Source organism: Ranitomeya imitator, chromosome 4, assembly GCF_032444005.1.
Source record: "Ranitomeya imitator isolate aRanImi1 chromosome 4, aRanImi1.pri, whole genome shotgun sequence".
In the NCBI taxonomy this organism is placed as follows: Eukaryota; Metazoa; Chordata; class Amphibia; order Anura; family Dendrobatidae; genus Ranitomeya; species Ranitomeya imitator.
Window position 1 is genome coordinate 636,360,392 of NC_091285.1, and position 27,652 is coordinate 636,388,043.

At 42.5% G+C, this 27,652-nt stretch overlaps 1 protein-coding gene across 1 annotated transcript in view; it reads right to left on the reverse strand.

The window, feature by feature from the left end:
- LOC138677022 (patatin-like phospholipase domain-containing protein 6) overlaps window positions 1–27,652 on the reverse strand; it is an 89,613-nt gene that overhangs the window by 56,543 nt on the left and 5,418 nt on the right. Inside the window, exon 2 of the mRNA XM_069766816.1 lies at window positions 602–653. Coding sequence (XP_069622917.1) covers window positions 602–652 — 51 coding nt within the window. The 5' untranslated portion in view covers window position 653. The remainder of the gene's footprint in view (window positions 1–601; window positions 654–27,652) is intronic.

Sequence of the window (27,652 nt, forward strand, 5' to 3'; positions counted from 1 at the left end):
GCGATTGTCCTACTTCCTGTGAGGTCACGTTGACAGAGCAGTTCCTTCTCTTCTGCTCTGCTCCGTCAAGGGGACGACACTGCTGCCCTCATATTTATTGACAGCCGGCTCTCCACGGTATTAACGTTGAACCAGCTGTCAAGCAATATAACATTGGCAGTGATGCACCCTCGGCGGAGTAGAGCGAAGCAACTGCTCTATTGATATGACATCACATGAAGCAGGAAAATCACCGACAAGAGCAGTCCATGACCGCTCTGAGCCAGGAGAACTCATGGAAGGGCAGAATAGGCAGGTAGATAGTAATTACGCTTCAATAAGCTTAGCAACATAGGGGGGGGGGGAGGTCTGGATATCTCCTTTAAGTGGCTTACACCTCTTAATGAATTTGGTGCATCTTATTCCTGCATGCCCATCATTAAAAATGGGCTACGAAATGTCAGTCTTAATGAATCGCGGCTTTTGTGTTTATTGCTCCTATACAGACCTATAGCGAAGATCTTTGGTTTCTGCTCTCAATCGTCACAAAATTGAATATGATCATTTAAACTGTCCTTGGGACAATCCGGTTTAAAGGAAATCTACGGTACCTTTTACTTACCAAGTCGATTTCAAGTAAATTCAGGCCCTCCGGGCTCATGTTGCCGCACATCCTGCACAAAGAGGAGACACCAATATATTCCTGAAAATATATGTAAACCCCTACATGTAAATTGTTCAAGGGTTTTGTTTTCACAAAAACATGCATAACCAAAATAAGGCCAAGACTGCAGAAGTCAGCAGAACTCTGAGGAGTGAACTAGTGCTGGAAGGTTGGGAGTTAGGTTGTGGGCCCTCGTGGGCAGGGGCCTCTCTCCTCCTATACCAGGCGGTGATTATTGTACTTATGTTTTTATTATGTATACCCCTGGAATAAATGGCGCTATTATAATAAGTGATGATAACCCAATCCCCACTCATTTCTAGCTCAGATGCTGGAAAACACCCGTACAACTGGTGGACAACTGCCCGCTCATTAGACATGTATGATAATGGGTGGACATATCATTGGTGCAACCTGTGCAGTTGTACAAGGGCCCAAGAGGTAAGCGGGCCACCCCCATCTCCAAATCACATCGAATTGTAAATTATGATGAGCTGCTAAACTGCAAAGGGCTCATAAACTGTTCTTGCACAGGGGTCTTTTTTGGCCTCTGTCCGCCAGTATGTATGATGTTACTGACTGAAGGGCGTATTGGCTTTCTGGGATTTGTAGGCGGATTGCACATGTTTCTCTGCTCAGTGACCGTTGCATTGAGTTTAGAGGTTGATGATGGGAGTACCATCAGAGGTTGATTGCTGAGTTGCCGCTCATTAGAAGTGTTCTTCAACTATATCAATAGTAAAAGAATAAAAACTGAAAATGTAGGCCCCTTAAAAAATAGTGAGGAAAGAATGGTTGTAGATGACGAGGAAAAAGCTAACATATTAAACACCTTCTTCTCCACGGTATTCACGGTGGAAAATGAAATGCTAGGTGAAATCCCAAGAAACAATGAAAACCCTATATTAAGGGTCACCAATCTAACCCAAGAAGAGGTGCGAAACCGGCTAAATAAGATTAAAATAGATAAATCTCCGGGTCCGGATGGCATACACCCACGAGTACTAAGAGAACTAAGTAATGTAATAGATAAACCATTATTTCTTATTTTTAGGGACTCTATAGCGACAGGGTCTGTTCCGCAGGATTGGCGCATAGCAAATGTGGTGCCAATATTCAAAAAGGGCTCTAAAAGTGAACCTGGAAATTATAGGCCAGTAAGTCTAACCTCTATTGTTGGTAAAACATTTGAAGGGTTTCTGAGGGATGTTATTCTGGATTATCTCAATGAGAATAACTGTTTAACTCCATATCAGCATGGGTTTATGAGAAATCGCTCCTGTCAAACCAATCTAATCAGTTTTTATGAAGAGGTAAGCTATAGGCTGGACCACGGTGAGTCATTGGACGTGGTATATCTCGATTTTTCCAAAGCGTTTGATACCGTGCCGCACAAGAGGTTGGTACACAAAATGAGAATGCTTGGTCTGGGGGAAAATGTGTGTAAATGGGTTAGTAACTGGCTTAGTGATAGAAAGCAGAGGGTGGTTATAAATGGTATAGTCTCTAACTGGGTCGCTGTGACCAGTGGGGTACCGCAGGGGTCAGTATTGGGACCTGTTCTCTTCAACATATTCATTAATGATCTGGTAGAAGGTTTACACAGTAAAATATCGATATTTGCAGATGATACAAAACTATGTAAAGCAGTTAATACAAGAGAAGATAGTATTCTGCTACAGATGGATCTGGATAAGTTGGAAACTTGGGCTGAAAGGTGGCAGATGAGGTTTAACAATGATAAATGTAAGGTTATACACATGGGAAGAGGGAATCAATATCACCATTACACACTGAACGGGAAACCACTGGGTAAATCTGACAGGGAGAAGGACTTGGGGATCCTAGTTAATGATAAACTTACCTGGAGCAGCCAGTGCCAGGCAGCAGCTGCCAAGGCAAACAGGATCATGGGGTGCATTAAAAGAGGTCTGGATACACATGATGAGAGCATTATACTGCCTCTGTACAAATCCCTAGTTAGACCGCACATGGAGTACTGTGTCCAGTTTTGGGCACCGGTGCTCAGGAAGGATATAATGGAACTAGAGAGAGTACAAAGGAGGGCAACAAAATTAATAAAGGGGATGGGAGAACTACAATACCCAGATAGATTAGCGAAATTAGGATTATTTAGTCTAGAAAAAAGACGACTGAGGGGCGATCTAATAACCATGTATAAGTATATAAGGGGACAATACAAATATCTCGCTGAGGATCTGTTTATACCAAGGAAGGTGACGGGCACAAGGGGGCATTCTTTGCGTCTGGAGGAGAGAAGGTTTTTCCACCAACATAGAAGAGGATTCTTTACTGTTAGGGCAGTGAGAATCTGGAATTGCTTGCCTGAGGAGGTGGTGATGGCGAACTCAGTCGAGGGGTTCAAGAGAGGCCTGGATGTCTTCCTGGAGCAGAACAATATTGTATCATACAATTAGGTTCTGTAGAAGGACGTAGATCTGGGGATTTATTATGATGGAATATAGGCTGAACTGGATGGACAAATGTCTTTTTTCGGCCTTACTAACTATGTTACTATGTTACTATGTTACTAGAAGTGAGCATTGCATTAATAAGTTAAAGCACTAAAGCTTGCCATACACGTGACGTAGCATATGTGAGATTGTTGAGTAAAAAAAGAGTCCGTAATAGAGATTTGTGCTTCCCTGGTCCGACGTCCATTGTGGTCAACCAAACCAGGGGAGTCTTCAAATTCTGAAAATGCAATACCAAGAAGGAAAAATGCTGGAATTATGGAGATCACCGGATGGATAGACATGTTACTGATCTGCAAATGATGAAAAAAATGGAAACAAACAGGAGAATACAGCAGCACCCTGTAAGCGCAAAGATACCTGCAAACATCAAATAAATGAGATTTAAAATGTATTGCTACAATATAGAATGTACTTACAAAAATTAAGGTTCTTAGTGCATAAATCGGCCAATTCATTTGTCCCCATCAACCATGTCAAGGTGACCTTTCTTTGATGGGCACCTAAACCTAAAGGTACCTTCACACTGAATGATATCGCTAGCGATCCGTGACGTTGCAGTGTCCTGGCTAGCGATATCGTCCAGTGTGACAGGCAACAACGATCAGGATCCTGCTGTGATGTCGTTGGTCGCTGCAGAAAGTCCAGAACTTTATTTCGTCGCTGGACTCCCTGCAGACATCGCTGAATCGGCGTGTGTGACGCCGATTCAGCGATGTCTTCACTGGTAACCAGGGTAAACATCGGGTTACTAAGCGCAGGGCCGCGCTTAGTAACCCGATGTTTACCCTGGTTACCAGCGAAAAAGTAAAAAAAAACAAACACTACATACTTACCTTCCGCTGTCTGTCCCCGGCGCTCTGCTTCTCTGCACTGGCTGTGAGCGCCGGCTAGCCGGAAAGCAGAGCGGTGACGTCACCACTCTGCTTTCCGGCCGCTGTGCTCACAGTCAGTGCAGAAAAGCAGAGCGCCGGGGACAGACAGCGGAAGGTAAGTATGTAGTGTTTTTTTTTTTTACTTTTACGATGGTAACCAGGGTAAACATCGGGTTACTAAGCACGGCCCTGCGCTTAGTAACCCGATGTTTACCCTGGTTACCGGCACCGTTGGTCGCTGGAGAGCTGTCTGTGTGACAGCTCTCCAGCGACCAAACAGCGACGCTGCAGCGATCGACATCGTTGTCGGTATCGCTGCAGCGTCGCTGAGTGTGAAGGTACCTTAACATTTATTAAAAATTTAAACATGCAGTAATGCATTTTAAATCCAATTGATTCGATGTTTGCATGTATCTTAGCGCTTACAGAGTCTGCTGTATTTTCTAGTTTGTATATTATGCAGTCATGGCAGCTTGCATCTGTTCACACTAGCTTTATTCTTTTTGGAGGTGCTGGTCAAGCAACATTTTCCAAATTGAGTAGGAGCGTCAAATCCATGCCCCGCACTTACAGCCTGCTATCAGTGAGATTATTAATGGTTGTCTGAGGAATGTTCTGCTGAATGCACTTGGGCAAATCATCAAGATCCGCTGCTGGCACCTCCTTTGTAATTGGAGACCAATGAAGTCCAAAATAAGTTCAATGAAAGACAAATCCAAAGATGCTGCAGTCCATGGTAGCATGTTCAGGCCACACGGCACCTCACTGTAGCAGCTGCATTATGGGGTTTTGTGTTCTGTTGAAAAACGTCTCCTTGGACACTTTGGAGAAATGGCCTTACCACTGGTTTCAAAGCCAAATCAATGTAACACTGAGCTGTAAGTGCACCTGGAATGAAGATTGGAGGGGTCTGGCATACATTATGTCAACCCACACCATAATCCTGAGAGTAAGAAGAATATGATGTTCCCTCATCGGGCTACGGCAAGCCCCTTAGACCATGCTGGTGCAGTATTGACTGTTATAAAGCATTACAATGCTCGTGAATTGCAATGTTTTATAACAGTAATCAAAGTGCTGAAAGTTAAAGTCCCATAGAAGGACTAACTAAGAATATATAAAAAATAAATTGTAAAAATTGTTTAAAAAAAATACAAATTTGGTATCACAGCGTCCAGAACGACTCGGCCTATAAAACTGTCACACCAGTTTAGAAAAAAAAAAAAAAAAACTAGGCAAAATGCTTTTTCATCATATCGCTGAACAAAAAGTGGAGTAAGACTCGATAAAAAAAAACAAATGTAAAGAAAACTGGTATCTCTGAAATCAACATCTTGTCTAGCAAAAAACAAGCCACAATAAAGCTCCAACAGTGGAAAAGTAAAAAAAAAAGTTATAGCTCTCAGGATAAGGTGATGCAAAAATAATTATTTTTTTCTGTTAAATATTTGTGTAAAAGCGACAAAACATAAAAAAATGATATAAATGTGGTATCACTGTAATCGCTGCTTTATCAATTTTACCACACGCAGAATGGATCAAAAAATAAATAAAAAATCCTGAATTGCTGGTTTTTGTTCATTCTTCATCCCAAAAATCGGAATAGAAAGCGATCAAAAAAGGTCATGTGCCCGAAAATGGTATCCGTAAAAGAGTCAACTCATTCCACAGAAAAAAAGCCCAAACATGACTGTCAGCAGAAATATTGAAAAATTATAGCTCTCAAAATATGGCGATGCAAATTTTGCAATAAAAAGTGTGTGACAGCAGCCAAACATAAAAAAATAAATAAATAAATCTGGTATCACTGTAATTGCGTCAATCTGAATAATAAAGTTGTTAAATTACTTATACCGAACGATGAATGGCATAAAAAATAAATAAAACCAATTCATCACCCGCTGTTGATTTGTTAATTCTGCCTCCCAAAGAGAGTAAGGCTCGGTGCACATTTATCCTGCGCTCAAAGCTGAGCACTTACACCTGGTTTTCTGTGTAAATCTATGAAATCTGTGATTCAAACAGACCCTCCAGCAGAAGATTCTGTATAATGAGGCAGATCGGGACACCGTGGATGCGTCCGGCCTATAATCTGGCAGTGTCCGTCTTTTTAGGCATGCATAAAAGTGCGGGCGACACAGTTTTGTACACTTCTGAAAAGTAGGACCCTGCTGAACAGAGACCAGACGAAGTCCAGAGTAACTCTGCTGCCTTATTAGATTGAGTGGATCCCTCAGGGGTTTCATCTGAATCACGTCACTTGGACACTTAGGTAGAAATCCCAATATAAGTGCCAAGCATAGAGCTCAGGATAAATGTGATGCAAAATGTTTTGTAAAATGTTCCCAACAAAAGCTTCAAATTAATCCACAAAAAAATCAAGTCCCCACTCAGGTCTATCACCTGTTTACAAAAATATAGGGGGCTTCCACGCTACTAGTAGTAAAAAGTCTCTAAATAAGCAAAATGGCTCCTTGGCCCCCAAAAGAAATTCAGCAAATTTTGAGCTCCCAAATCCAAATGCCCCCTCCATTCTGAGTCCCATATTGTGCCTAAACCACATATAGCGTACACATGTTTGGAATTTCAGTAGCGATGAGAGCCCGCCTAATTTATGAGTGTATATCTCTTGTTGGTGCTCAAACAAGATTTTAGTGGTAAAATGTAATTATTCTTTCTTCACCACCCAATGGTATAAAATTTTGTGAGGCACACGTGGTGTCAACATGCTCACTGCACCCCTAGATGAATTCATCGGGAAGGGGGGGTAGTTTGTAAAATGAAGTCACTTATGGGGAGTTTCTGCCGTTCTGGCACTTCAGGAGCTCTGCCAATGTGACATGGCACCCTCCAACCATTACAACAAAATCTTAACTCCAATATGGCTCTTCTTTCCTTCTGAGCTTTGCACTATACCTCAAAAGTTTTTTACCACATATGGGTATCAATGTACTCAGGGGAAATTGGATAACTAATTTTGGGGTCCATTTTCTCCTGATATAATTGTGAAAATAAAAAACATTTTTGTGGGAAAACATTATTTTTTTATTTTCATGGCTTAAGGTTATAACCTTCTGTGAAGCACCTGGGGGTTCAAGGTGCTCATCACACATCTAGATAAATTCCTTGAGGGGCCTAGTTGCCAAAATGGTGTCACATGTGTGGTATCACTGTTTAGGCACATTTGGGCTCTACAAACGCGACATGATTCACTATTAGTTCCAGCCATTTTTGCATTCAAAAAGTAAAAACGGAGCTCCTTCCATTCAAAACCACGCTATGGGCCTTAACAGTAGTTTTCCCACACATATGGAGTATTATTATCTCCTGCTATCCCTGTGAAAATAAAAAAAATGGGGCTAAAGTAACATTTTTGTGAAAAAAAGCAAAATGTTCATTTTTTCCATTAACATTTTTTTAAATTCCTGTGAAGAACCTGAATGGTTAATAAAATTCTTGAATGTGGTTTTGAGCACTTTGAGGGGTTCAGTAACCTCTTACTGACATCGGACGTGCTAATACGCCGATGTCAGTATCCCCGCTTTGATGTGAGCCCACCTCAAAGCCGGGACATGTCAGCTGTTTTGAACAGCCGACGTGCCCACAATAGCCGCAGGCGGAATCGCGATCCGCTTGCGGATACTAATTAGTTAAATGTCGCTGTCAAACTGACAGCGGCATTTAACAAGAGCTTCCGGCCATCGGGCCAGAAATACGTTCACCGCTGACCTGCGTCACGTGATCGCGGGTCACCGGTGTGTCAGCATGACACAAAACCTCTATGGTTTTTGGTGCCCGATTGCTATAAGCGCCACCCGGTGGTCGGCGCTCGTAGCAAGTCTGTGATTCTGCTACATAGCAGCGATCTGAGCATCGCTTCTATGTAGCAGAGCAGATTGGGCTATGGCAGCTTCTAGTCTCCCATTGAGACTATTGAAGCATGGCAAAAGTTAAAAAAAATAGTTTTAAAAATATTAAACAAATAAAAAAAAAAAAAGTTCAAATCACCCCCCCTTTTGCCCCATTCAAAATAAAACAATACAAAAATTCAAACCTACACATATTTGGTATCGCCGCATTCAGAATCGCAGATCAATAAAAAAGGATTAAGCTGTTCGCCAAACGACGAAGCGATAAAAAAGTCAAAATGCCAGAATTACATTTTTTTGGTCGCCGCAACATTGCATTAAAATGCAATAACGAGTGATCAAAAGAACGTATCTGCACAAAGATGGTACCATTAAAAACGTCAGCTCGGCACGCAAAAAATAAGCCCTCACCCGGCCCCAGATCACGAGAAATGGAGATGCTACGGGCATCGGAAAATAGAGCAATTTTTTTTAAATTTTTCTTTTAGCAAAGTTTGGAAGTTTTTTTCACCACTTAGATAAAAAAGAACCTAGACATGTTTGGTGTCTATGAACTCATAATGACCTGGAGAATCATAATGGCAGGTCAGTTTTAGCATTTAGTGAACCTAGCAAAAAAGCCAAACAAAAAATAAGTGTGAGATTGCACTTTTTTTTGCAATTCACGCACTTGGAATTTTTTTCCCGTTTTCTAGTACACGACATGGTAAAACCAATGGTGTTGTTCAAAAGTGCAACTCGTCCCGCAAAAAATAAGCCCTCACATGGCCATATTGATGTAAGATTAAAAAAAAAAGTTATAGCTCTGGGAAGAAGGGGAGCGAAAAATGAAAAATTGAAAAAAGCTTCGTCATGAAGGGGTTAAATGGAGTCACTTTGGGGTATTTTCAGTCATATAGGACCCCAAAGTCACTTCAAATGTAGTTCCTAAAAAAAAATTGTTATGAAAATTTTGATGGAAAAATGAGAAATTTTTGATAAACTTTGAACGCTTCTGAATTCCTAACAAAAAAAATTGTGCAGATAAAATCTAGACATGTAGGAAATGTTATTTATTATCTATGTTTTGTGTGACATAAGTCTCTGGTTTAATGGCATATGAATTAAAAGTTTGAAAAAGGTTAAATTTTCAACATTTTCGTCAAATTTCCAATATTTTCACAAATAGACGCAAATCATTATTAACAAATTTTACCTCTATCATGAAGTACGATATGTCACAAAAAAGATTTTCAGAATCACTGGGATCCGCTGAAGTGTTTCACAGTTATTACCACATAAAATGACACTGGTGAGAATCGTAAAATTTAGCCTGGTCATGAAGGTAAAAAGAGGCTTGGAGGCTGAAAAGGTTAATAATCTCACTGAAAGCAGCCAAGGTAGAGAAATGCAGGGATCTCTTCACCTGGCACTCTCCCTCAGCACTGAATAACTTGAAATGTTTCAAAAATGTTGTTCCCATTTTTTCATCATTTGCACATCATTAACTTGTCTTATCCATCCTATGATTTATGTAATTTTGTGACCTTTCCTTCTTGGTGTTGTAAATTCAATGTTGAGGAATTTATATGCAGTACACTGCAATATATACATACATACACATACCCAGCATACAGGACTTAAGAAGCGGTACTGTGCAGTGTATATACCGTATACAGAATAATACAGATACTGAGACATGGTACCGTGAAGTGTATATACAGGACAGGAGAAGTGGTACTGTGCAGTGTATATATACAGGACAGGAGGAGTGGTACTGTGCACTGTATACAGTTAGGTCCATATATATTTGGACAGAGACAACATTCTTCTAATTTTGGTTATAGACATTACCACAATGAATTTTAAACAAAACAATTCAGATGCAGTTGAAGTTCAGACTTTCAGCTTTCATTTGAAGGAATCCACATTAAAATTGGATGAAAGGTTTAGGAGTTTCAGCTCCTTAACATGTGCCACCCTGTTTTTAAAGGGACCAAAAGTAATTGGGTAATTGACTCCAATGCTATTTCATAGGTGTGGGCAATCCCTTCATTATGTCATTCTCAATTAAGCAGATAAAAGGCCTGGAGTTGATTTGAGGTGTGGTGCTTGCATTTGGAAGGTTTTGCTGTGAAGTAAACATGCGGTCAAAGGAGCTCTCCATGCAGGTGAAACAAGCCATCCTTAAGTTGCGAAAACAGAAAAAACCCATCCGAGAAATTGCTACGATATTAAGAGTGACAAAATCTACAGTTTGGTACATCCTGAGAAAGAAAGAAAGCACTGGTGAACTCATCAATGCTAAAAGACCTGGGCGCCCACGGAAAACAACAGTGGTGGATGATCGCAGAATAATCTCCATGGTGAAGAGAAACCCCTTCACAACAGCCGACCAAGTGAACAACACTCTCCAGGAGGTAGGCGTATCAATATCCAAATCTACCATAAAGAGAAGACTGCATGAAAGTAAATACAGAGGGTTCACTGCACGGTGCAAGCCACTCATAAGCATCAAGAATAAAAAGGCTAGACTGGACTTTGCTAAAAAACATCTAAAAAAGCCAGCACAGTTCTGGAAGAACATTCTTTGGACAGATGAAACCAAGATCAACCTCTACCAGAATGATGGAAAGAGGAAAGTATGGCGAAGGTGTGGTACAACTCATGATCCAAAGCATACCACATCATCTGTAAAACACGGCGGAGGCAGTGTGATGGCGCGGGCATGCATGGCTGCCAGTGGCACTGGGTCACTAGTATTTATTGATGATGTGACACAGGACAGAAGCAGCCAAATGAATTCTGAGGTATTCAGAGACATACTGTGTGCTCAGATCCAGCCAAATGCAGCCAAACTGATTGGTCGTCATTTCATACTACAGATGGACAATGACCCAAAACATAAAGCCAAAGCAACCCAGGAGTTTATTAAAGCAAAGAAGTGGAATATTCTTGAATGGTCAAGTCAGTCACCTGATCTCAACCCAATTGAGCAGCATTTCACTTGTTAAAGACTAAACTTCAGACAGAAAGGCCAACAAACAAACAGCAACTGAAAACCAATGCAGTGAAGGCCTGGCAGAGCATCAAAAATAATAATAATCTTTATTTTTATATAGCGCTAACATATTCCGCAGCGCTTTACAGTTTGCACACATTATCATCACTGTCCCCGTTGGGGCTCACAATCTAAATCCCCTATCAGTATGCCTTTGGAATGTGGGAGGAAACCGGAATACCCGGAGGAAACCCACGCAAACACGGAGAGAACATACAAACTCTTTGCAGATGTTGTCCTTGGTGGGATTTGAACTCAGGATTCCAGCGCTGCAAGGCTGCAGTGCTAACCACAAAGGAGGAAACACAGCGTCTGGTGATGTCCATGAGTTCAAGACTTCAGGCAGTCATTGCCAACAAAGGATTTTCAACCAAGTACTAAAAATGAACATTTTATTTAAAATTATTGAATCTGTCCAATTACTTTTGGTCCCTTTAAAAACTGGGTGGCACATGTTAAGGAGCTGAAACTCCTAAACCCTTCATCCAATGTTAATGTGGATACCCTCAAATGAAAGCTGAGAGTCTGAACTTCAACTGCATCTAAATTGTTTTGTTTAAAATTCATTGTTGTAATGTCTATAACCAAAATTAGAAAAATATTGTCTCTCTCCAAATATATATGGACCTAACTGTATATTCAGGACAGGAGGAGTGGTACTGTGCAGTGTATGTATACAGGACAGGAGAAGTGGTACTGTGCAGTGTATATATACAGGACAGGAGGAGTGGTACTGTGCAGTGTATATATACAGGACAGGAGGAGTGGTACTGTGCAGTGTATATATACAGGACAGGAGGAGTGGTACTGTGCAGTGTATGTATACAGGACAGGAGGAGTGGTACTGTGCAGTGTATATATACAGGACAGGAGGAGTGGTACTGTGCAGTGTATATATACAGGACAGGAGAAGTGGTACTGTGCAGTGTATATATACAGGACAGGAGAAGTGGTACTGTGCAGTGTATATATACAGGACAGGAGAAGTGGTACTGTGCAGTGTATATATACAGGACAGGAGAAGTGGTACTGTGCAGTGTATGTATACAGGACAGGAGGAGTGGTACTGTGCAGTGTATGTATACAGGACAGGAGGAGTGGGACTGTGCAGTGTATATATACAGGACAGGAGGAGAGGTACTGTGCAACGTATATATACAGGACAGGAGGAGTGGTGCTGTGCAGTGTATATATACAGGACAGGAGAAGTGGTACTGTGCAACGTATATATACAGGACAGGAGGAGTGGCACTGTGCAGTGTATATATACAGGACAGGAGGAGTGGTACTGTGCAGTGTATTTATACAGGACAGCAGGAGTGGTACTGTGCAGTGTATATATACAGGAGGAGTGGAACTGTGCAGTGTATATATACAGGAGGAGTGGAACTGTGCAGTGTATATATACAGGACAGGAGGAGTGGTACTGTGCAGTGTATATATACAGGAGGAGTGGTACTGTGCAGTGTATATATACAGGACAGGAGGAGTGGTACTGTGCAGTGTATATATACAGGAGGAGTGGTACTGTGCAGTGTATATATACAGGACAGGAGGAGTGGTACTGTGCAGTGTATGTATACAGGACAGGAGAAGTGGTACTGTGCAGTGTATATATACAGGACAGGAGGAGTGGTACTGTGCAGTGTATATATACAGGACAGGAGGAGTGGTACTGTGCAGTGTATATATACAGGACAGGAGGAGTGGTACTGTGCAGTGTATGTATACAGGACAGGAGGAGTGGTACTGTGCAGTGTATATATACAGGACAGGAGAAGTGGTACTGTGCAGTGTATATATACAGGACAGGAGAAGTGGTACTGTGCAGTGTATATATACAGGACAGGAGAAGTGGTACTGTGCAGTGTATATATACAGGACAGGAGACGTGGTACTGTGCAGTGTATGTATACAGGACAGGAGGAGTGGTACTGTGCAGTGTATGTATACAGGACAGGAGGAGTGGGACTGTGCAGTGTATATATACAGGACAGGAGGAGAGGTACTGTGCAGTGTATATATACAGGACAGGAGGAGTGGCACTGTGCAGTGTATATATACAGGACAGGAGAAGTGGTACTGTGCAACGTATATATACAGGACAGGAGGAGTGGTACTGTGCAGTGTATATACACAGGACAGGAGGAGTGGCACTGTGCAGTGTATATATACAGGACAGGAGGAGTGGTACTGTGCAGTGTATTTATACAGGACAGCAGGAGTGGTACTGTGCAGTGTATATACACAGGACAGGAGGAGTGGCACTGTGCAGTGTATATATACAGGACAGGAGGAGTGGTACTGTGCAGTGTATATATACAGGAGGAGTGGAACTGTGCAGTGTATATATACAGGACAGGAGGAGTGGTACTGTGCAGTGTATATATACAGGAGGAGTGGTACTGTGCAGTGTATATATACAGGACAGGAGGAGTGGTACTGTGCAGTGTGTATATACAGGACAGGTGGAGTGGTACTGTGCAGTGTGTATATACAGGACAGGAGGAGTGGTACTGTGCAGTGTATATATACAGGACAGGAGGAGTGGTACTGTGCAGTGTATATATACAGGAGGAGTGGTACTGTGCAGTGTATATATACAGGAGGAGAGGTACTGTGCAGTGTATATATACAGGACAGGAGGAGTGGCACTGTGCAGTGTATATATACAGGACAGGAGAAGTGGTACTGTACAACGTATATACACAGGACAGGAGGAGTGGTACTGTGCAGTGTATATTTACAGGACAGGAGGAGTGGTACTGTGCAGTGTGTATATACAGGACAGGTGGAGTGGTACTGTGCAGTGTGTATATACAGGACAGGAGGAGTGGTACTGTGCAGTGTGTATATACAGGACAGGAGGAGTGGTACTGTTCAGTGTATATATACAGGACAGGAGGAGAGGTACTGTGCAGTATATATATATACAGGACAGGAGAAGTGGTACTGTGCAGTGTATATATACAGGACAGGAGAAATGGTACTGTGCAGTGTATATATACAGGACAGGAGGAGTGGTACTGTGCAGTGTATATATACAAGACAGGAGGAGTGGGACTGTGCAGTGTATATACACAGGACAGGAGGAGTGGCACTGTGCAGTGTATATATACAGGACAGGAGGAGTGGTACGGTGCAGTGTATATATACAGGACAGCAGGAGTGGTACTGTGCAGTGTATATATACAGGACAGCAGGAGTGGTACTGTGCAGTGTATATATACAGGACAGGAGGAGTGGTACTGTGCAGTGTGTATATGCAGGATAGGAGGAGAGGAGGAGTGGTACTGTGCAGTGTATATATACAGGACAGGAGGAGTTGTACTGTGCAGTGTATATATACAGGAGGAGTGAAACTGTGCAGTGTATATATACAGAATAATACAGATACTGAGAATTAAACCGAGTACACAGGACAGGAAAGGTGCTACTGTGCATTGTGTATTACCGTATATACAGTGCCTTGCGAAAATATTCGGCCCCCCAAGGAACTTTTCAACCTTTTCCCACATATCATGCTTCAAGCATAAAGATACCAAATGTAATTTTTTGTTGAAGAATCAACAAGTGGAACACAATTGTGAAGTTGAACGAAATTTATTGGTTATTTTACATTTTTGTGGAAAATCAAAAACTGAAAAGTGGGGCGTGTAATATTATTCGGCCCCTTTAACTTAATACTTTGTTGCGCCACCTTTTGCTGCGATTACAGCTGCAAGTCGCTTGGGGTATGTCTCTATCAGTTTTGTACATCGAGAGACTGAAATTCTTGCCCATTCTTCCATGGCAAGCTGATCGAGCTCAGTGAGGTTTGATGGAGATCGTTTGTGAACAGCAGTTTTCAGCTCTTTCCACAGATTTTCGATTGGATTGAGGTCTGGACTCTGACTTGGCCATTCTAACACCTGGATACGTTTATTTGTGAACCATTCCATTGTAGATTTTGTTTATGTTTGGGATTGTCTTGTTGGAAGACAAATCTCCGACCCAGTCTCAGGTCTTTTGCAGACTCCTACAGGTTTTCTTCAAGAATGGTCCTGTATTTGGCTCCATCCATCTTCCCATCAATTTTAACCATCTTCCCGGTCCCTGCTCAAGAAAAGCAGGCCCAAACCATGATGCAGCCACCACCATGTTTGACAGTGGGGATGGTGTGTTCAGGGTGATGAGCTGTGTTGCCTTTACGCCAAACATATAGTTTGACATTGTTGCCAGAAAGTTCGATTTTGGTTTCATCTGACCACAGCACCTTCTTCCACATTTTTGGTTGTCTCCCAGGTGGCTTGTTGCAAACTTTAACCCCTTAATCCCATATGATGTACTATCCCGTCGAGGTGACCTGGGACTTAATTCCCAGTGATGGGATAGTACGTCATATGCAATCGGCCATGCTCATGGGGGGAGCGCAGCCGGGTGTCAGCTATCGCAGCTGACATCCAGCACTATGTGCCAGGAGCAGTCACGGACCACTCTTCGCACATTAACCCCCAGAACACTGCGATCAAACATGATCGCAGCTTCCCAGGGGCATAGGGAAGCATCGCGCAGAGAGGGGGATCCCTGCGGGCTTCCCTGAGACCCTAGGTACAAGGCGACGTGCTCACCTTCTACCGAGCGTCTCCTCCCTGCAGGCCTCGGATCCAAAATGGCCGCAGGGCTACTTCCGGGTCCAGAACAGGCGCCTGTAAGCCTGAAGCAGTGCACGTCAGATCGCTGATCTGACACGGTGCTCTGCAAAGTGTCAGATCAGTGATCTGTCACTATATAGTGATGTCCCCCCCTGGGACAATGTGATAATGTAAAAAAAAAATTTTTTTAGATGTGTAAAAAAAATTAAAATAAAATAATTCCTAAATAAAGAAAAAAATATATATTGTTTCCATAAATCCATTTATCTAAATAATAAAAAAACAATAAAAGTACACATTTCGTATTGCCGCGTCTGTAACTACTCGACCTATAAAACTGTCCCACTAGTTAACCCCTTCAGTGAACACCGTAAAAAAAAAAAAACGAGGCAAAAAACGACGCTTTATTATCATACCACCGAACAAAAAGTGAAATAACACATGATCAAAAATACGGATATGAATAACCATGGTACCGCTGAAAACGTTATCTTGTCCCGCAAAAAAAAAAAGCCTCACATGACTCTGTGGACCAAAATATGGAAAAATTATAGCTCTCAAAAACAAATTCTTGCAATAAAAAGCGTCTTTTAGTGTGTGACAGCTGCCAATCAAAAATCCGCTAAAAAAACCTGCTATAAAAGTAAATCAAACCCCCCTTCATAACCCCCATAGTTAGGGAAAAATAATAAAATTAAAAAATGTATTTATTTCTGTTTTCCCATTAGGGTTAGGGTTGGGGCTAGGGTTAGGGCTAGGGTTGGGGCTAGGGTTGGGGCTACAGTTAGAATTGGGGCTAAAGTTAGGGTTGGGGCTAAAGTTAGGGTTAGGGCTACAGTTAGGTTTGGGGCTACAGTTAGGGTTTGGATTACATTTAAGGTTTTGATTAGGGTTAGGGGTGTGTCAGGGTTAGGGGTGTGGTTATGGTTATGGTTGGGATTAGGGTTAGGGGTGTGTTTGGATTAGGGTTTCAGTTACAATTGGGGGTTTCCACTGTTTAGGCACATCAGGGGCTCTCCAAATGCGACATGGCATCCGATCTCAATTCCAGTCAATTCTGCGTTGAAAAAGTAAAACAGTGCTCCTTCCCTTCCGATCTCTCCCGTATGCCCAAACAGGGGTTTACCCCAACATATGGGATATCAGCGTACTCAGGACAAATTGGACAACAACTTTTGGAGTCCAATTTCTCTTGTTACCCTTGGCAAAAAAAAATTTGGGGGGCTAAAAAAACATTTTGTGGAAAAAAATGATTTTTTATTTTCATGCCCCTGCGTTATAAACTGAAGTGAAACACTTGGGGGTTCAAAGTTCTCGCAACACATCTAGATAAGTTCCTTGGGGGGTCTAGTTTCCAATATGGGGTCACTTGTGGGGGGTTTCTACTGTTTAGGTACATCAGGAGCTCTGCAAATGCAATGTGACGCCTGCAGACCATTCCATCTAAGTCTGCATTCCAAATGGCGCTCCTTCTCTTCCGAGCCCTCCCATGCGCTCAAACGGTGGTTCCCCTCACATATGGGGTATCAGTGTACTCATGACAAATTGGACAACAACTATTGGGGTCCAATTTCTACTGTTACCCTTGGGAAAATACAAAACTGGGGGCTAAAAAATAATTTTTGTGGAAAAAAAAAGAATTTTTATTTTCACGGTTCTGCGTTAAATTATAGTGAAACACTTGGGGGTTCAAAGCTCTCACAACACATCTAGATAAGTTCCTTAGGGGGTCTACTTTCCAAAATGGTGTCACTTGTGGGGGTTTTCAATGTTTAGGCACATCAGTGGCTCTCCAAATGCAACATGGCGTCCCATGTCAATTCCAGTCAGTTTTGCATTAAAAAGTCAAATGGTGCTCCTTCCCTTCCCAGCTCTGCCATGCGCCCAAACAGTGGTTTACCCCCACATATAGGGTATCAGCGCACTCAGGACAAATTGCACAACAACTTTTGGGGTCCAATTTCTCCTGTTACCCTTTGTAAAGTAAAACAAAGTGGAGCTGAAGTACATTTTTTGTGAAAAAAGTTAAATGTTCATTTTTTTTAAACATTCCAAAAATTCCTGTGAAACACCTGAAGGGTTAATAAACTTCTTGAATGTGGTTTTGAGCACCTTGAGGGGTGCAGTTTTTAGAATGATGTCACATTTGGTTATTTTCTATCATATAGACAACTCAAAATGACTTAAAATGTGATGTCCCTAAAAAAATGGTGTTGTAAAAATGAGAAATTGCTGGCCAACTTTTAACCCTTATAACTCCCTAACAAAAAAAAATGTTGGTTCCAAAATTGTGCTCATGTAAAGTAGACATGTGGGAAATGTTACTTATTAAGTATTTTGTGTGACATATCTCTGTGATGTAAGGGCACAAAAATTAAAAGTTGGAAAATTGCAAGCAAATTTTTGCCAAATTTCCATTTTTTTCACAAATAAACACAGGTAATATCAAAGAAATTTTACCACTATCATGAAGCCCAATATGTCACGAGAAAACAAGATCAGAATCACCGGGATCCATTGAAGCGTTCCAGAGTTATAACCTCATAAAGGGACAGTGGTCAGAATTGTAAAAATTGGCCCGGTCATTGACGTGCAAACCACCTTTGGGGCTTAAGGGGTTAAACAACACTTTTTATGGATATCTTTCAGAAATGGCTTTCTTCTTGCCACTCTTCCTTAAAGGCCAGATTTGTGCAGTGCACGACTGATTGTTGTCCTATGGACAGACTGTCCCACCTCAGCTGTAGATCTCTGCAGTTCATCCAGAGTGATCATGGACCTCTTGGCTGCATTTCTGATCAGTCTTCTCCTTGTTTGAGATGAAAGTTTAGAGGGACGGCCGGGTCTTGGTAGATTTGCAGGGGTATGATACTCCTTCCATTTCAATATGATCGCTTGCACAGTGCTCCTTGGGATGTTTAAAGTTTTGGAAATCATTTTGTATCCAAATCCGGCTTTAAACTTCTCCACAACAGTATCACGGACCTGCCTGTTGTGTTCCTTGGTCTTCATGATGCTCTCTGTGCTTCAAACAGAAGCCTGAGACTATCACAGAGCAGGTGCATTTATACAGAGACTTGATTACACACAGGTGGATTATATTTATCATCATTAGGCATTTAGGACAACACTGGATCATTCAGAGATCCACAATGAACTTCTGGAGTGAGTTTACTGCACTGAAAGTAAAGGGGCCGAATAATATTACACGCCCCACTTTTCAGTTTTTTTTAATTTCCCAAAAAATTTAAAATAACCAATAAACTTTGTTCAACTTCACAATTGCGTTCCACTTGTTGTTGATTCTTCACCAAAAATGTACATTTGGTATTTTTATGTTTGAAGCATGATATGTGGGAAAAGGTTGAAAAGTCCCAGGGAGCCAAATACTTCCGCAAGGCACTGTGTGTGTGTGTGTATTATATATATATATATATATATATATATATATATATATATATATACAATCTACTATATAAAGCTGAATGTGTGTGTGTGTGTGTGTGTGTGTGTGTGTATGTGTGTGTGTATGTCCGGGATTGGCATCTGCACCGTCGCAGCTACAGCCACAAAATTTTGCACAGTCACACGTCTGGACCCTGAGAGCGTCATAGGCTACGTTGTGAGGTGAAATTTTAACCCCGTGCTTTCCAATTCACCAAACAATTTTGCCCCTATCCACATAATGGGGAAAAAGTGAAATGAAAAGTGTTGGAGGCGTCGCAGCTACAGCCACAAAATTTTGCACAGTCACACGTCTGGACCCTGAGAGCGTCATAGGCTATGTTGTGAGGTGAAATTTTAACTCTGCGCTTTCCAATTCACCAAACTATTTTTCCCCTATCTACATAATGGGGAAAAGTGAAAGGAAAAGTGTTGGAGGCAAATTGACAGCTGCCAGATGTGAACAAGGAGGACTTAAAGAATGAGAGCGATGGCGCAAAAGAGTATATACCGTACAGTTGCTAAGGTGGGGCCCCGACATGAGATACTCACCACACACGGGGATATGAACACACACACAAAATGCGCCACACACTACCACGTGCTTGAACACATATACCACCTTCAGCACACATTTCACCACACATACACCAACCTCGCCACATAAAAGTCGAAACACAAAAGTCGCCGCTCAAAACTCGCCACGCGCAAAACTCGCCACATGCAAAAACTAGGCTCACGCAAAACTCGCCACAAGTGCAAAACTCACCTCATGGAAAACTCGCCACACGCAAAACTTGTACACGCGGAAAAATTGCCACATGCACAAAATTTGCAACACCTGCAAAAGTTGCCTCACACAAAACTTGCACATACTCAGAAGGCACCACACATAAAACTCGCCACGCGCAAAACTCGCCATGCGCAAAACTTGCTGCACACAACTTGCTACACTAACCTGTCACATGCAACTCGACACACAAAAAGTTGCTACATGCATGTTGCCACACAAAACTCATCTCACAAAAGTCGCTACATGCATGTCGCCACACACAACTCAACACACACAACTTGACAAACGAAACTCGCCCTAAAACACACACAAGTCTGGTATTATCCTTCAAAAATAAAAATCTGATTAATAAGCAGACAAACTACAAGAGCAACAAATGTACCATATAGGAAATACGTCAGCTGTCAGTCACATGACCTGTCTATTATGTGTATGTGTGAGCTAATATATACTGCCAGGGGGAGGGCTTCCTGTTGGCTGGGGATTTATCAGGCTGCCAATTTATCTTACAAATACGGAGGTAAAAATACTGAGCAAATAACGTGTGAACGAGTCTAATACAGGAGATCACACAGGTATATACTATATACAGGGGAGATGACACACAGATATATACTATATACAGGAGAGATGACACACAGGTATATACTATATAGAGGAGGAGATGACATACAGGTACATACTATATACAGGAGGAGATGACATACAGGTATATACTATATACAGGAGGAGATGACACACGTATATACTATATACAGGAGCAGATTACCTACAGGTATATACTATATACAGGAGGAGATGACATACAGGTATATGCTATATATAGAAGATGACATACAGGTATATACTATATACAGGAGGAGATGACACACAGGTATATACTATATACAGGAGGAGATGACACAGGTATATACTATATATAGAAGGAGATGACATACAGGTATATACTATATATAGGAGGAGCTGACATACAGGTATATACTATATATAGGAGATGACATACAGGTATATACTATATACAGGGGAGATGACACACAGCAGGTATATACTATATACAGGGGAGATGACATACAGGTATATACTATATACAGGAGATGACATACAGGTGTATACTATATATAAGGGAGATGACAAACATGTATATACTGAGGTGAAAATGAGAGGTGTGAGGTGAAAATGAAAAGGTGTGAGTGCACAATGAGAGGAGGGAAAAGAGTGGAGTGATCGGAAAATGACAGATGTGAGGTCGAAATGACAAGTGTTAGGGGGGAATGAGAGGTGTGAGGGAGAAAATTAAAGATGTGATTGGGAAAATGAGAGGCATGATGGGAAAATAAGAGAAGTGACGTGCTATAACTAACCACAGATATTTACTATGCCCAGGCAACGCCGGGCTCTTCAGCTAGTATATATATATATATGTATATATATATATATATATATATATATATATATATATACATACACGCTTGAGAAAGGCTCAGATGGAGCCGAAACGTCGCCCAGACAGGTGGGTTGATTAAACCTTCCACATTTTCACAGAAGAAAGGGAGTGCTGCCTCTTTTTTAGAATTTTCATAAACTTGGTGTAATCGTTGGACTGGTTGCCTGGGGCCTTGCACCCGAAGATACCGTAAGTAGATGTGTTGTGCTGTTCCCTTTTTTTGCTATATCTAATATATAAAGCTGAATGTGTGTGCATGTGTGTATGTATGTATGTGTGTATGTCCGGGATTGGCATCTGCACCATCGCAGCTACAGCCACAAAATTTTGCACAGTCACACTTCTGGACCCCGAGAGCGTCATAGGCTATGTTGGGAGGCGAAATTTTAACCCCGCCCTTTCCAATTCACCAATTTTGCCCCTATCTACATAATGGGGAAAAAGTGAAAGGAAAAGTGTTGGAGGCAAATTGACAGCTGCCAGATGTGAACAAGGGGAACTTAAAGAATGAGAGTGATGGCGCCAAAGAGTATATACCCTACAGACGCTAAGGTGGGGCCCCGACATGGGATACTCACCACACACGGGGATATGAACACACACACAAAATGCGCCACACACTACCACGTGCTTGAACACATATACCACCCTCAGCACACATTTCACCACACATACGCCAACCTCGCCACATAAAAGTCGAAACACAAAAGTCGTCGCTCAAAACTCGCCACGCGCATCACTTGCCACATGCAAAACTAGGCTCACACAAAACTCGCCACACGTGCAAAACTCACCTCATGGAAAACTCGCCACACGCAAAACTTGCACACGCGGAAAAATTGCCACATGGACAAAAGTTGCAACACATGCAAAAGTTGCCTCACACAAAATTTGCACATACTCAAAAGGCACCACACATAAAACTCGTCACGCGCAAAACTCTCCATGAGCAAAACTTGCTGCGCACAACTTGCTACACTAACCTGTCACATGCAACTCGACAAAAAAATTGCTACACGCATGTCACCACACAACACTCATCTCACAAAAGTCGCTACATGCATGTCGCCACATGCAACTCAACACACACAACTTGACACATGAAACTCGCCCTAAAACACACACAAGTCTGGTATTATCCTTCAAAAATAAAAATCTGATTAATAAGCAGACAAACTACAAGAGCAACAACTGTACCATATAGGAAATACGGCAGCTGTCAGTCACATGACCTGTCTATTATGTGTATGTGTGAGCTAATATATACTGCCAGGGGGAAGGGCTTCCTGTTGGCTGGGGATTTATCAGGCTGCCAATTTAGCTTACAAATACTGAGGTAAAAATACTGAGCAAATAACGTGTGAACGCAGTCTAATACAGGAGGAGATGACATACAGATATATACTATATACAGGAGAGATGACACAGGTATATACTATATACAGGGGAGATGACATACAGGTATATACTATATACAGGAGGAGATGACACACAGGTATATACTATATACAGGAAGAGATGACATATATACTATATACAGGAGGAGATGACATACAGGTACATACTATATACAGGAGGAGATGACACAGGTATATACTATATACAGGGGAGATGACACACATATATACTATATACAGGAGAGATGACACACAGGTATATACAGGAGGAGATGACATACAGGTATATACTATATACAGGAGGAGATGACACACACATATACTATATACAAAAGAGATGACACACACGTATGTACTATATACAGGGGGGATGACATACAGGTATATACTATATATAGGAGGAGATGACACACAGGTATTTACTATATACAGGAGGAGATGACATACAGGTATATACTATATACAGGGGAGATGACATACAGGTACATACTATACACAGGGGAGATGACACAGGTATATACTATATACAGGGGAGATTACAGACAGGTATATACTATATACAGAAGGAGATGACACAGGTATATGCTATATACAGGAGGAGATGACACATGGGTATATACTATATACAGGGGAGATTACAGACAGGTATATACTATATACAGGAGGAAATGACACAGGTATATGCTATATACAGGAGGAGATGACACATGGGTATATACTATATACAGGAGGAGATGACACAGGTATATGCTATATACAGGGGAGATGACACACGTATATACTATATACAGGCGGAGATGACACACAGATATATACTATATACAGGAGGAGATGACATACAGGTACATACTATATACAGGAGCAGATGACACACAGGTATATACAGGAGGAGATGACTTACAGGTATATACTATATACAGGAGGAGATGACACGTATATACTATATACAGGAGGAGATGACATACAGTTATATACTATATAAAAGAGGAGATGACACATAGGTATATACAGGAGGAAATTACATACAGCAGGTATATACTATATACAGGAGATGACATACAGGTATATACTATATATAGGAGATGACATACAGGTATATAGTATATACAGAAGAGATGACATACAAGTATATACTATATACAGGAGGAGATGACACATAGGTATATACAATATACAGGAGGAGATGACATACAGCAGGTATATACTATTTACAGGGGAGATGACAGGTATATAGTATATACAGGAGATGACATACAGGTGTATACTATATATAAGGGAGATGACAAACATGTATATACTTATTGGAAAATGAGAGGTGTGAGGTGAAAATGAAAAGGTGTGAGTGCAAAATGAGAGGAGGGAAAATAGTGGAGTGATTGGAAAATGACAGATGTGAGGTTGAAATGACAAGTGTTAGGGAGGAATGAGAGGAGTGAGGGGGAAAATAAGAGGAGTGAGGGGGAAAATGAGATGTAAGGGAGAAAATGAGACATGTGAGGGGGAAAATGAGAGGCGTGATGGGAAAATAAGAGAAGTGAAGTGCTATAACTAACCACAGATATTTACTATGCCCAGGCAACGCCAGGCTCTTCAGCTAGTATATATATATATATATATATATATATATATATATATATATATTATACACATACACACACAATATAATATATATATATACAGTACAGACCAAAAGTTTGGACACACAGTACATATACATATACAGTACATACATACATACATACACAGATTAATACATACTGAGAATTACACCCAATTTACAGGACAGGGGGAAGTGGTACTGCTCAAAATAAAGGGAACACTTAAACAACAGAATATGACTCCAAGTAACTCAAACATCTGTGAAATCAAACTGTCCACTTAGGAAGCAACACTGTTTGACAATCAATTTCACATGCTGTTGTGCAAATGGAATAGACAACAGATGGAAATTATTGGCAATTATCAAGACACATTCAATAAAGGAGTCGTTCTGCAGGTGGGGACCACAGACCACATCTCAGTACCAATGCTTTCTGGCTGATGTTTTGGTCACTTTTGAATGTTGGTCGTGCTTTCACACTCGTGGTAGCATGAGATGGACTCTACAACCCACACAAGTGGCTCAGGTAGTGCAGCTCATCCAGGATGGCACATCAATCCGAGCTGTGGCAAGAAGGTTTGCTGTGTCTGTCAGCGTAGTGTCCAGAGGCTGGAGGGGCTACCAGGAGACAGGCCAGTACACCAGGAGATGTGGAGCAGGCCGTAGGAGGGCAACAATCCAGCAGCAGGAGCGCTATCTCAGCATTTGTGCAAGGAGGAACAGGAGGAGCACTGCCAGTGCCCTGCAAAATTACCTCCAGCAGGCCACAAATGTGCATGTGTCTGCACAAACGGTTAGAAACCGACTCCATGAGTATGGTCTGAGTGCCCGACGTCCACAGATGGGGGTTGTGCTCACAGCCCAACACCGTGCAGCCACAGAACACCAGGATTGGCAAATTCGACACTGGCGCACTGTGCTCTTCACAGATGAAAGCAGGTTCACACTGAGCACATGTGACAGACGTAATAGAGTCTGGAGACACAGTGGAGAGCGATCTGCTGCCTGCAACATCCTTCAGCAAGACCGGTTTGGCAGTGGGTCAGTAATGGTGTGGGGTGGCATTTCTTTGGAGGGCCGCACAGCCCTCCATGTGCTCGCCAGAGGTAGCCTGACTGCCATTAGGTACCGAGATGAGATCCTCAGACCCCTTTGAGACCATATGCTGGAGCGGTTGGCCCTGGGTTCCTCCTAATGCAGGACAATGCCAGATCTCATGTGGCTGGAGTGTGTCAGCTGTTCCTCCAAGATGAAGGCATTGAAGCTATGGACTGGCTCACCCATTCCCTAGACCTGAATCAATCCGATTGAACACATCTGGGACATCATGTCTCGCTCCATCCACTAACAGACTGCCGCCTCATCAGGAGCATGCCCAGGCATTGTAGGGAGGTCATACAGGCACTTGGTGGCCACACACACTACTGAGCATCATTTCCTTGTCTTTAGGTATTTCCACTGAAGTTGGATCAGCCTGTAATTTGATTTTCCACTTTGATTTTGAGCATCATTCCAACTCCAGACCTCCGTGGGATATTAGTTGTGATTTACGTTGATCATTTTTAGGTGTTATTGTTCTCAAAACATTCCACTATGTAATGAATAAAGATTTACAACTGGTTTCATTCAGTGATATCTAGGATGTGGGATTTTAGTGTTCCCTTTATTTTTTTGAGCAGTATATATACAGAATAATACAGATAATGATAATTACACCCAGTATACAGGATAGGAGGAGTGGTAATGCATCGTACGGTTTGTGGGTGAAAGGAACTGTTGGGACTTCATCAGTTTTTGTATAGGCATTGTGGAATCATCATACTGTCACGATCGCCGATACTTACCTGTCCGGCCGGCGCGCTCCTAACGTCCCTTCTTCTTCTGGTCGGCTCGGCTTCTCTGCTTCTCGGCGCAGCTGCGGTCCGCGCATGCGCCGTAGGGTCTCTTCCGCCGCTCTGCCTGCTGGGAGGTTGTGACCCGGTGGCTCCGCCTCCAATATGGCGGCGCCCACCGGGTATTTCTGCTCGGCGCTTCCTCAGGTAAGCGCCTGTGTATCTTCGCTGTAGCGTTCCTGTTAGCGCCAGCGTTGTGTTTGGGCCCATCCTTAGGATTATTCTCTGTGTTCCGTTTCTCCGGTTTCTCCCTGTTCCTCCGGTTATCCCCTGTTCCCTGTTCCTGCTGGGTTTTGGTTTTGCCTTGTCCTTATATTGTGTTTTTCCTTTTCAGCTCTCTGCCTCGTCTCCCTCTGCGTTCCTGCTCCGCTGCTTCACCCAGTCGTCCCTTTGGCTCCGGCAGTTGCGGTACCATCCTCCTTGGGCCTGCTCCTAACGCTCCCTGTATAGGGGGCGCATCCATCAGGTTTGCTCGCCCTGGGGGGCTCTGGGACCGTGACCCAGATGGTCCACTATTGGGTTCACTACGTCTCGTCATCTCACCTCCGTGTAGCGTAATAGTATACACAGGCCATGGATCCCGCTGGAGCCTCGGCTGCTCAGAAAGAATTACTCTTTCTTCGTGAAAATCAGTCCCGTATGATGGCCTTCATGAAGTCTATGGACTCCCGTTTGTCCTCACTTCAGTCTTCCGATCCCGGGAATGCGTCTTTGGTGCTTAATTTGCAGCAAGAACTGGCGCAGCAGCGTGACACACAAACGCAAATTCTATCGTATATGGCCGCGATAGATTCTCGCCTCCTCTCTCTGCAGACCTCTGCATCTACTCCCGCTCTGGTCCCCGCTTCTCACGCACCACCTCGTCTGGCCAAACCCCCACGTTATAATGGAGACCCCAAATTATGTCGGGGTTTCTTAAATCAGTGCCGTCTCCATTTTGAGCTCTTGCCCTTACAATACCCCACCGATCGGGCTAAGATAGCTTTCATAATTTCCCATCTTGAGGGGGATGCGTTGGCGTGGGTGAATCCTCTCTGGGAGCGAGACGACCATCTGATGTCACACTTAGCCGATTTCTTTGAAACCTTCCGTCGAGTTTTCGACGAACCTGGTCGTCTGGCCTCTACTACCGAGTCTCTATTCAGTTTACAACAGGGGACTCTATCTGTGGGTCAGTACGCAATTCAGTTCCGCACATTATCGTCTGATCTTGGGTGGAATAACGAGGCCTTGGTAGGGGCATTTTGGCGGGGATTGTCCGGACGCATTAAGGATGAGTTGGCGGGTCGAGATACTCCTACCAATTTGAAGGATTTGATATCTCTGGCTACCCGTATTGACCTCCGATTTCAAGAGCGTGCGCGTGAGAGAAGGAATCCTCGTCCTTCCCTGCCATCTCGAAGACCACTTAGTCCCAGACCCAGAGCATCTACTATTGTACCAGCGCCAGAGCCGATGCAAGTGGACCGGCTCAAGATGTCTGAGCAACGGCGCCAGGAGAGGCGCACCCAAGGCTTGTGTTTCTA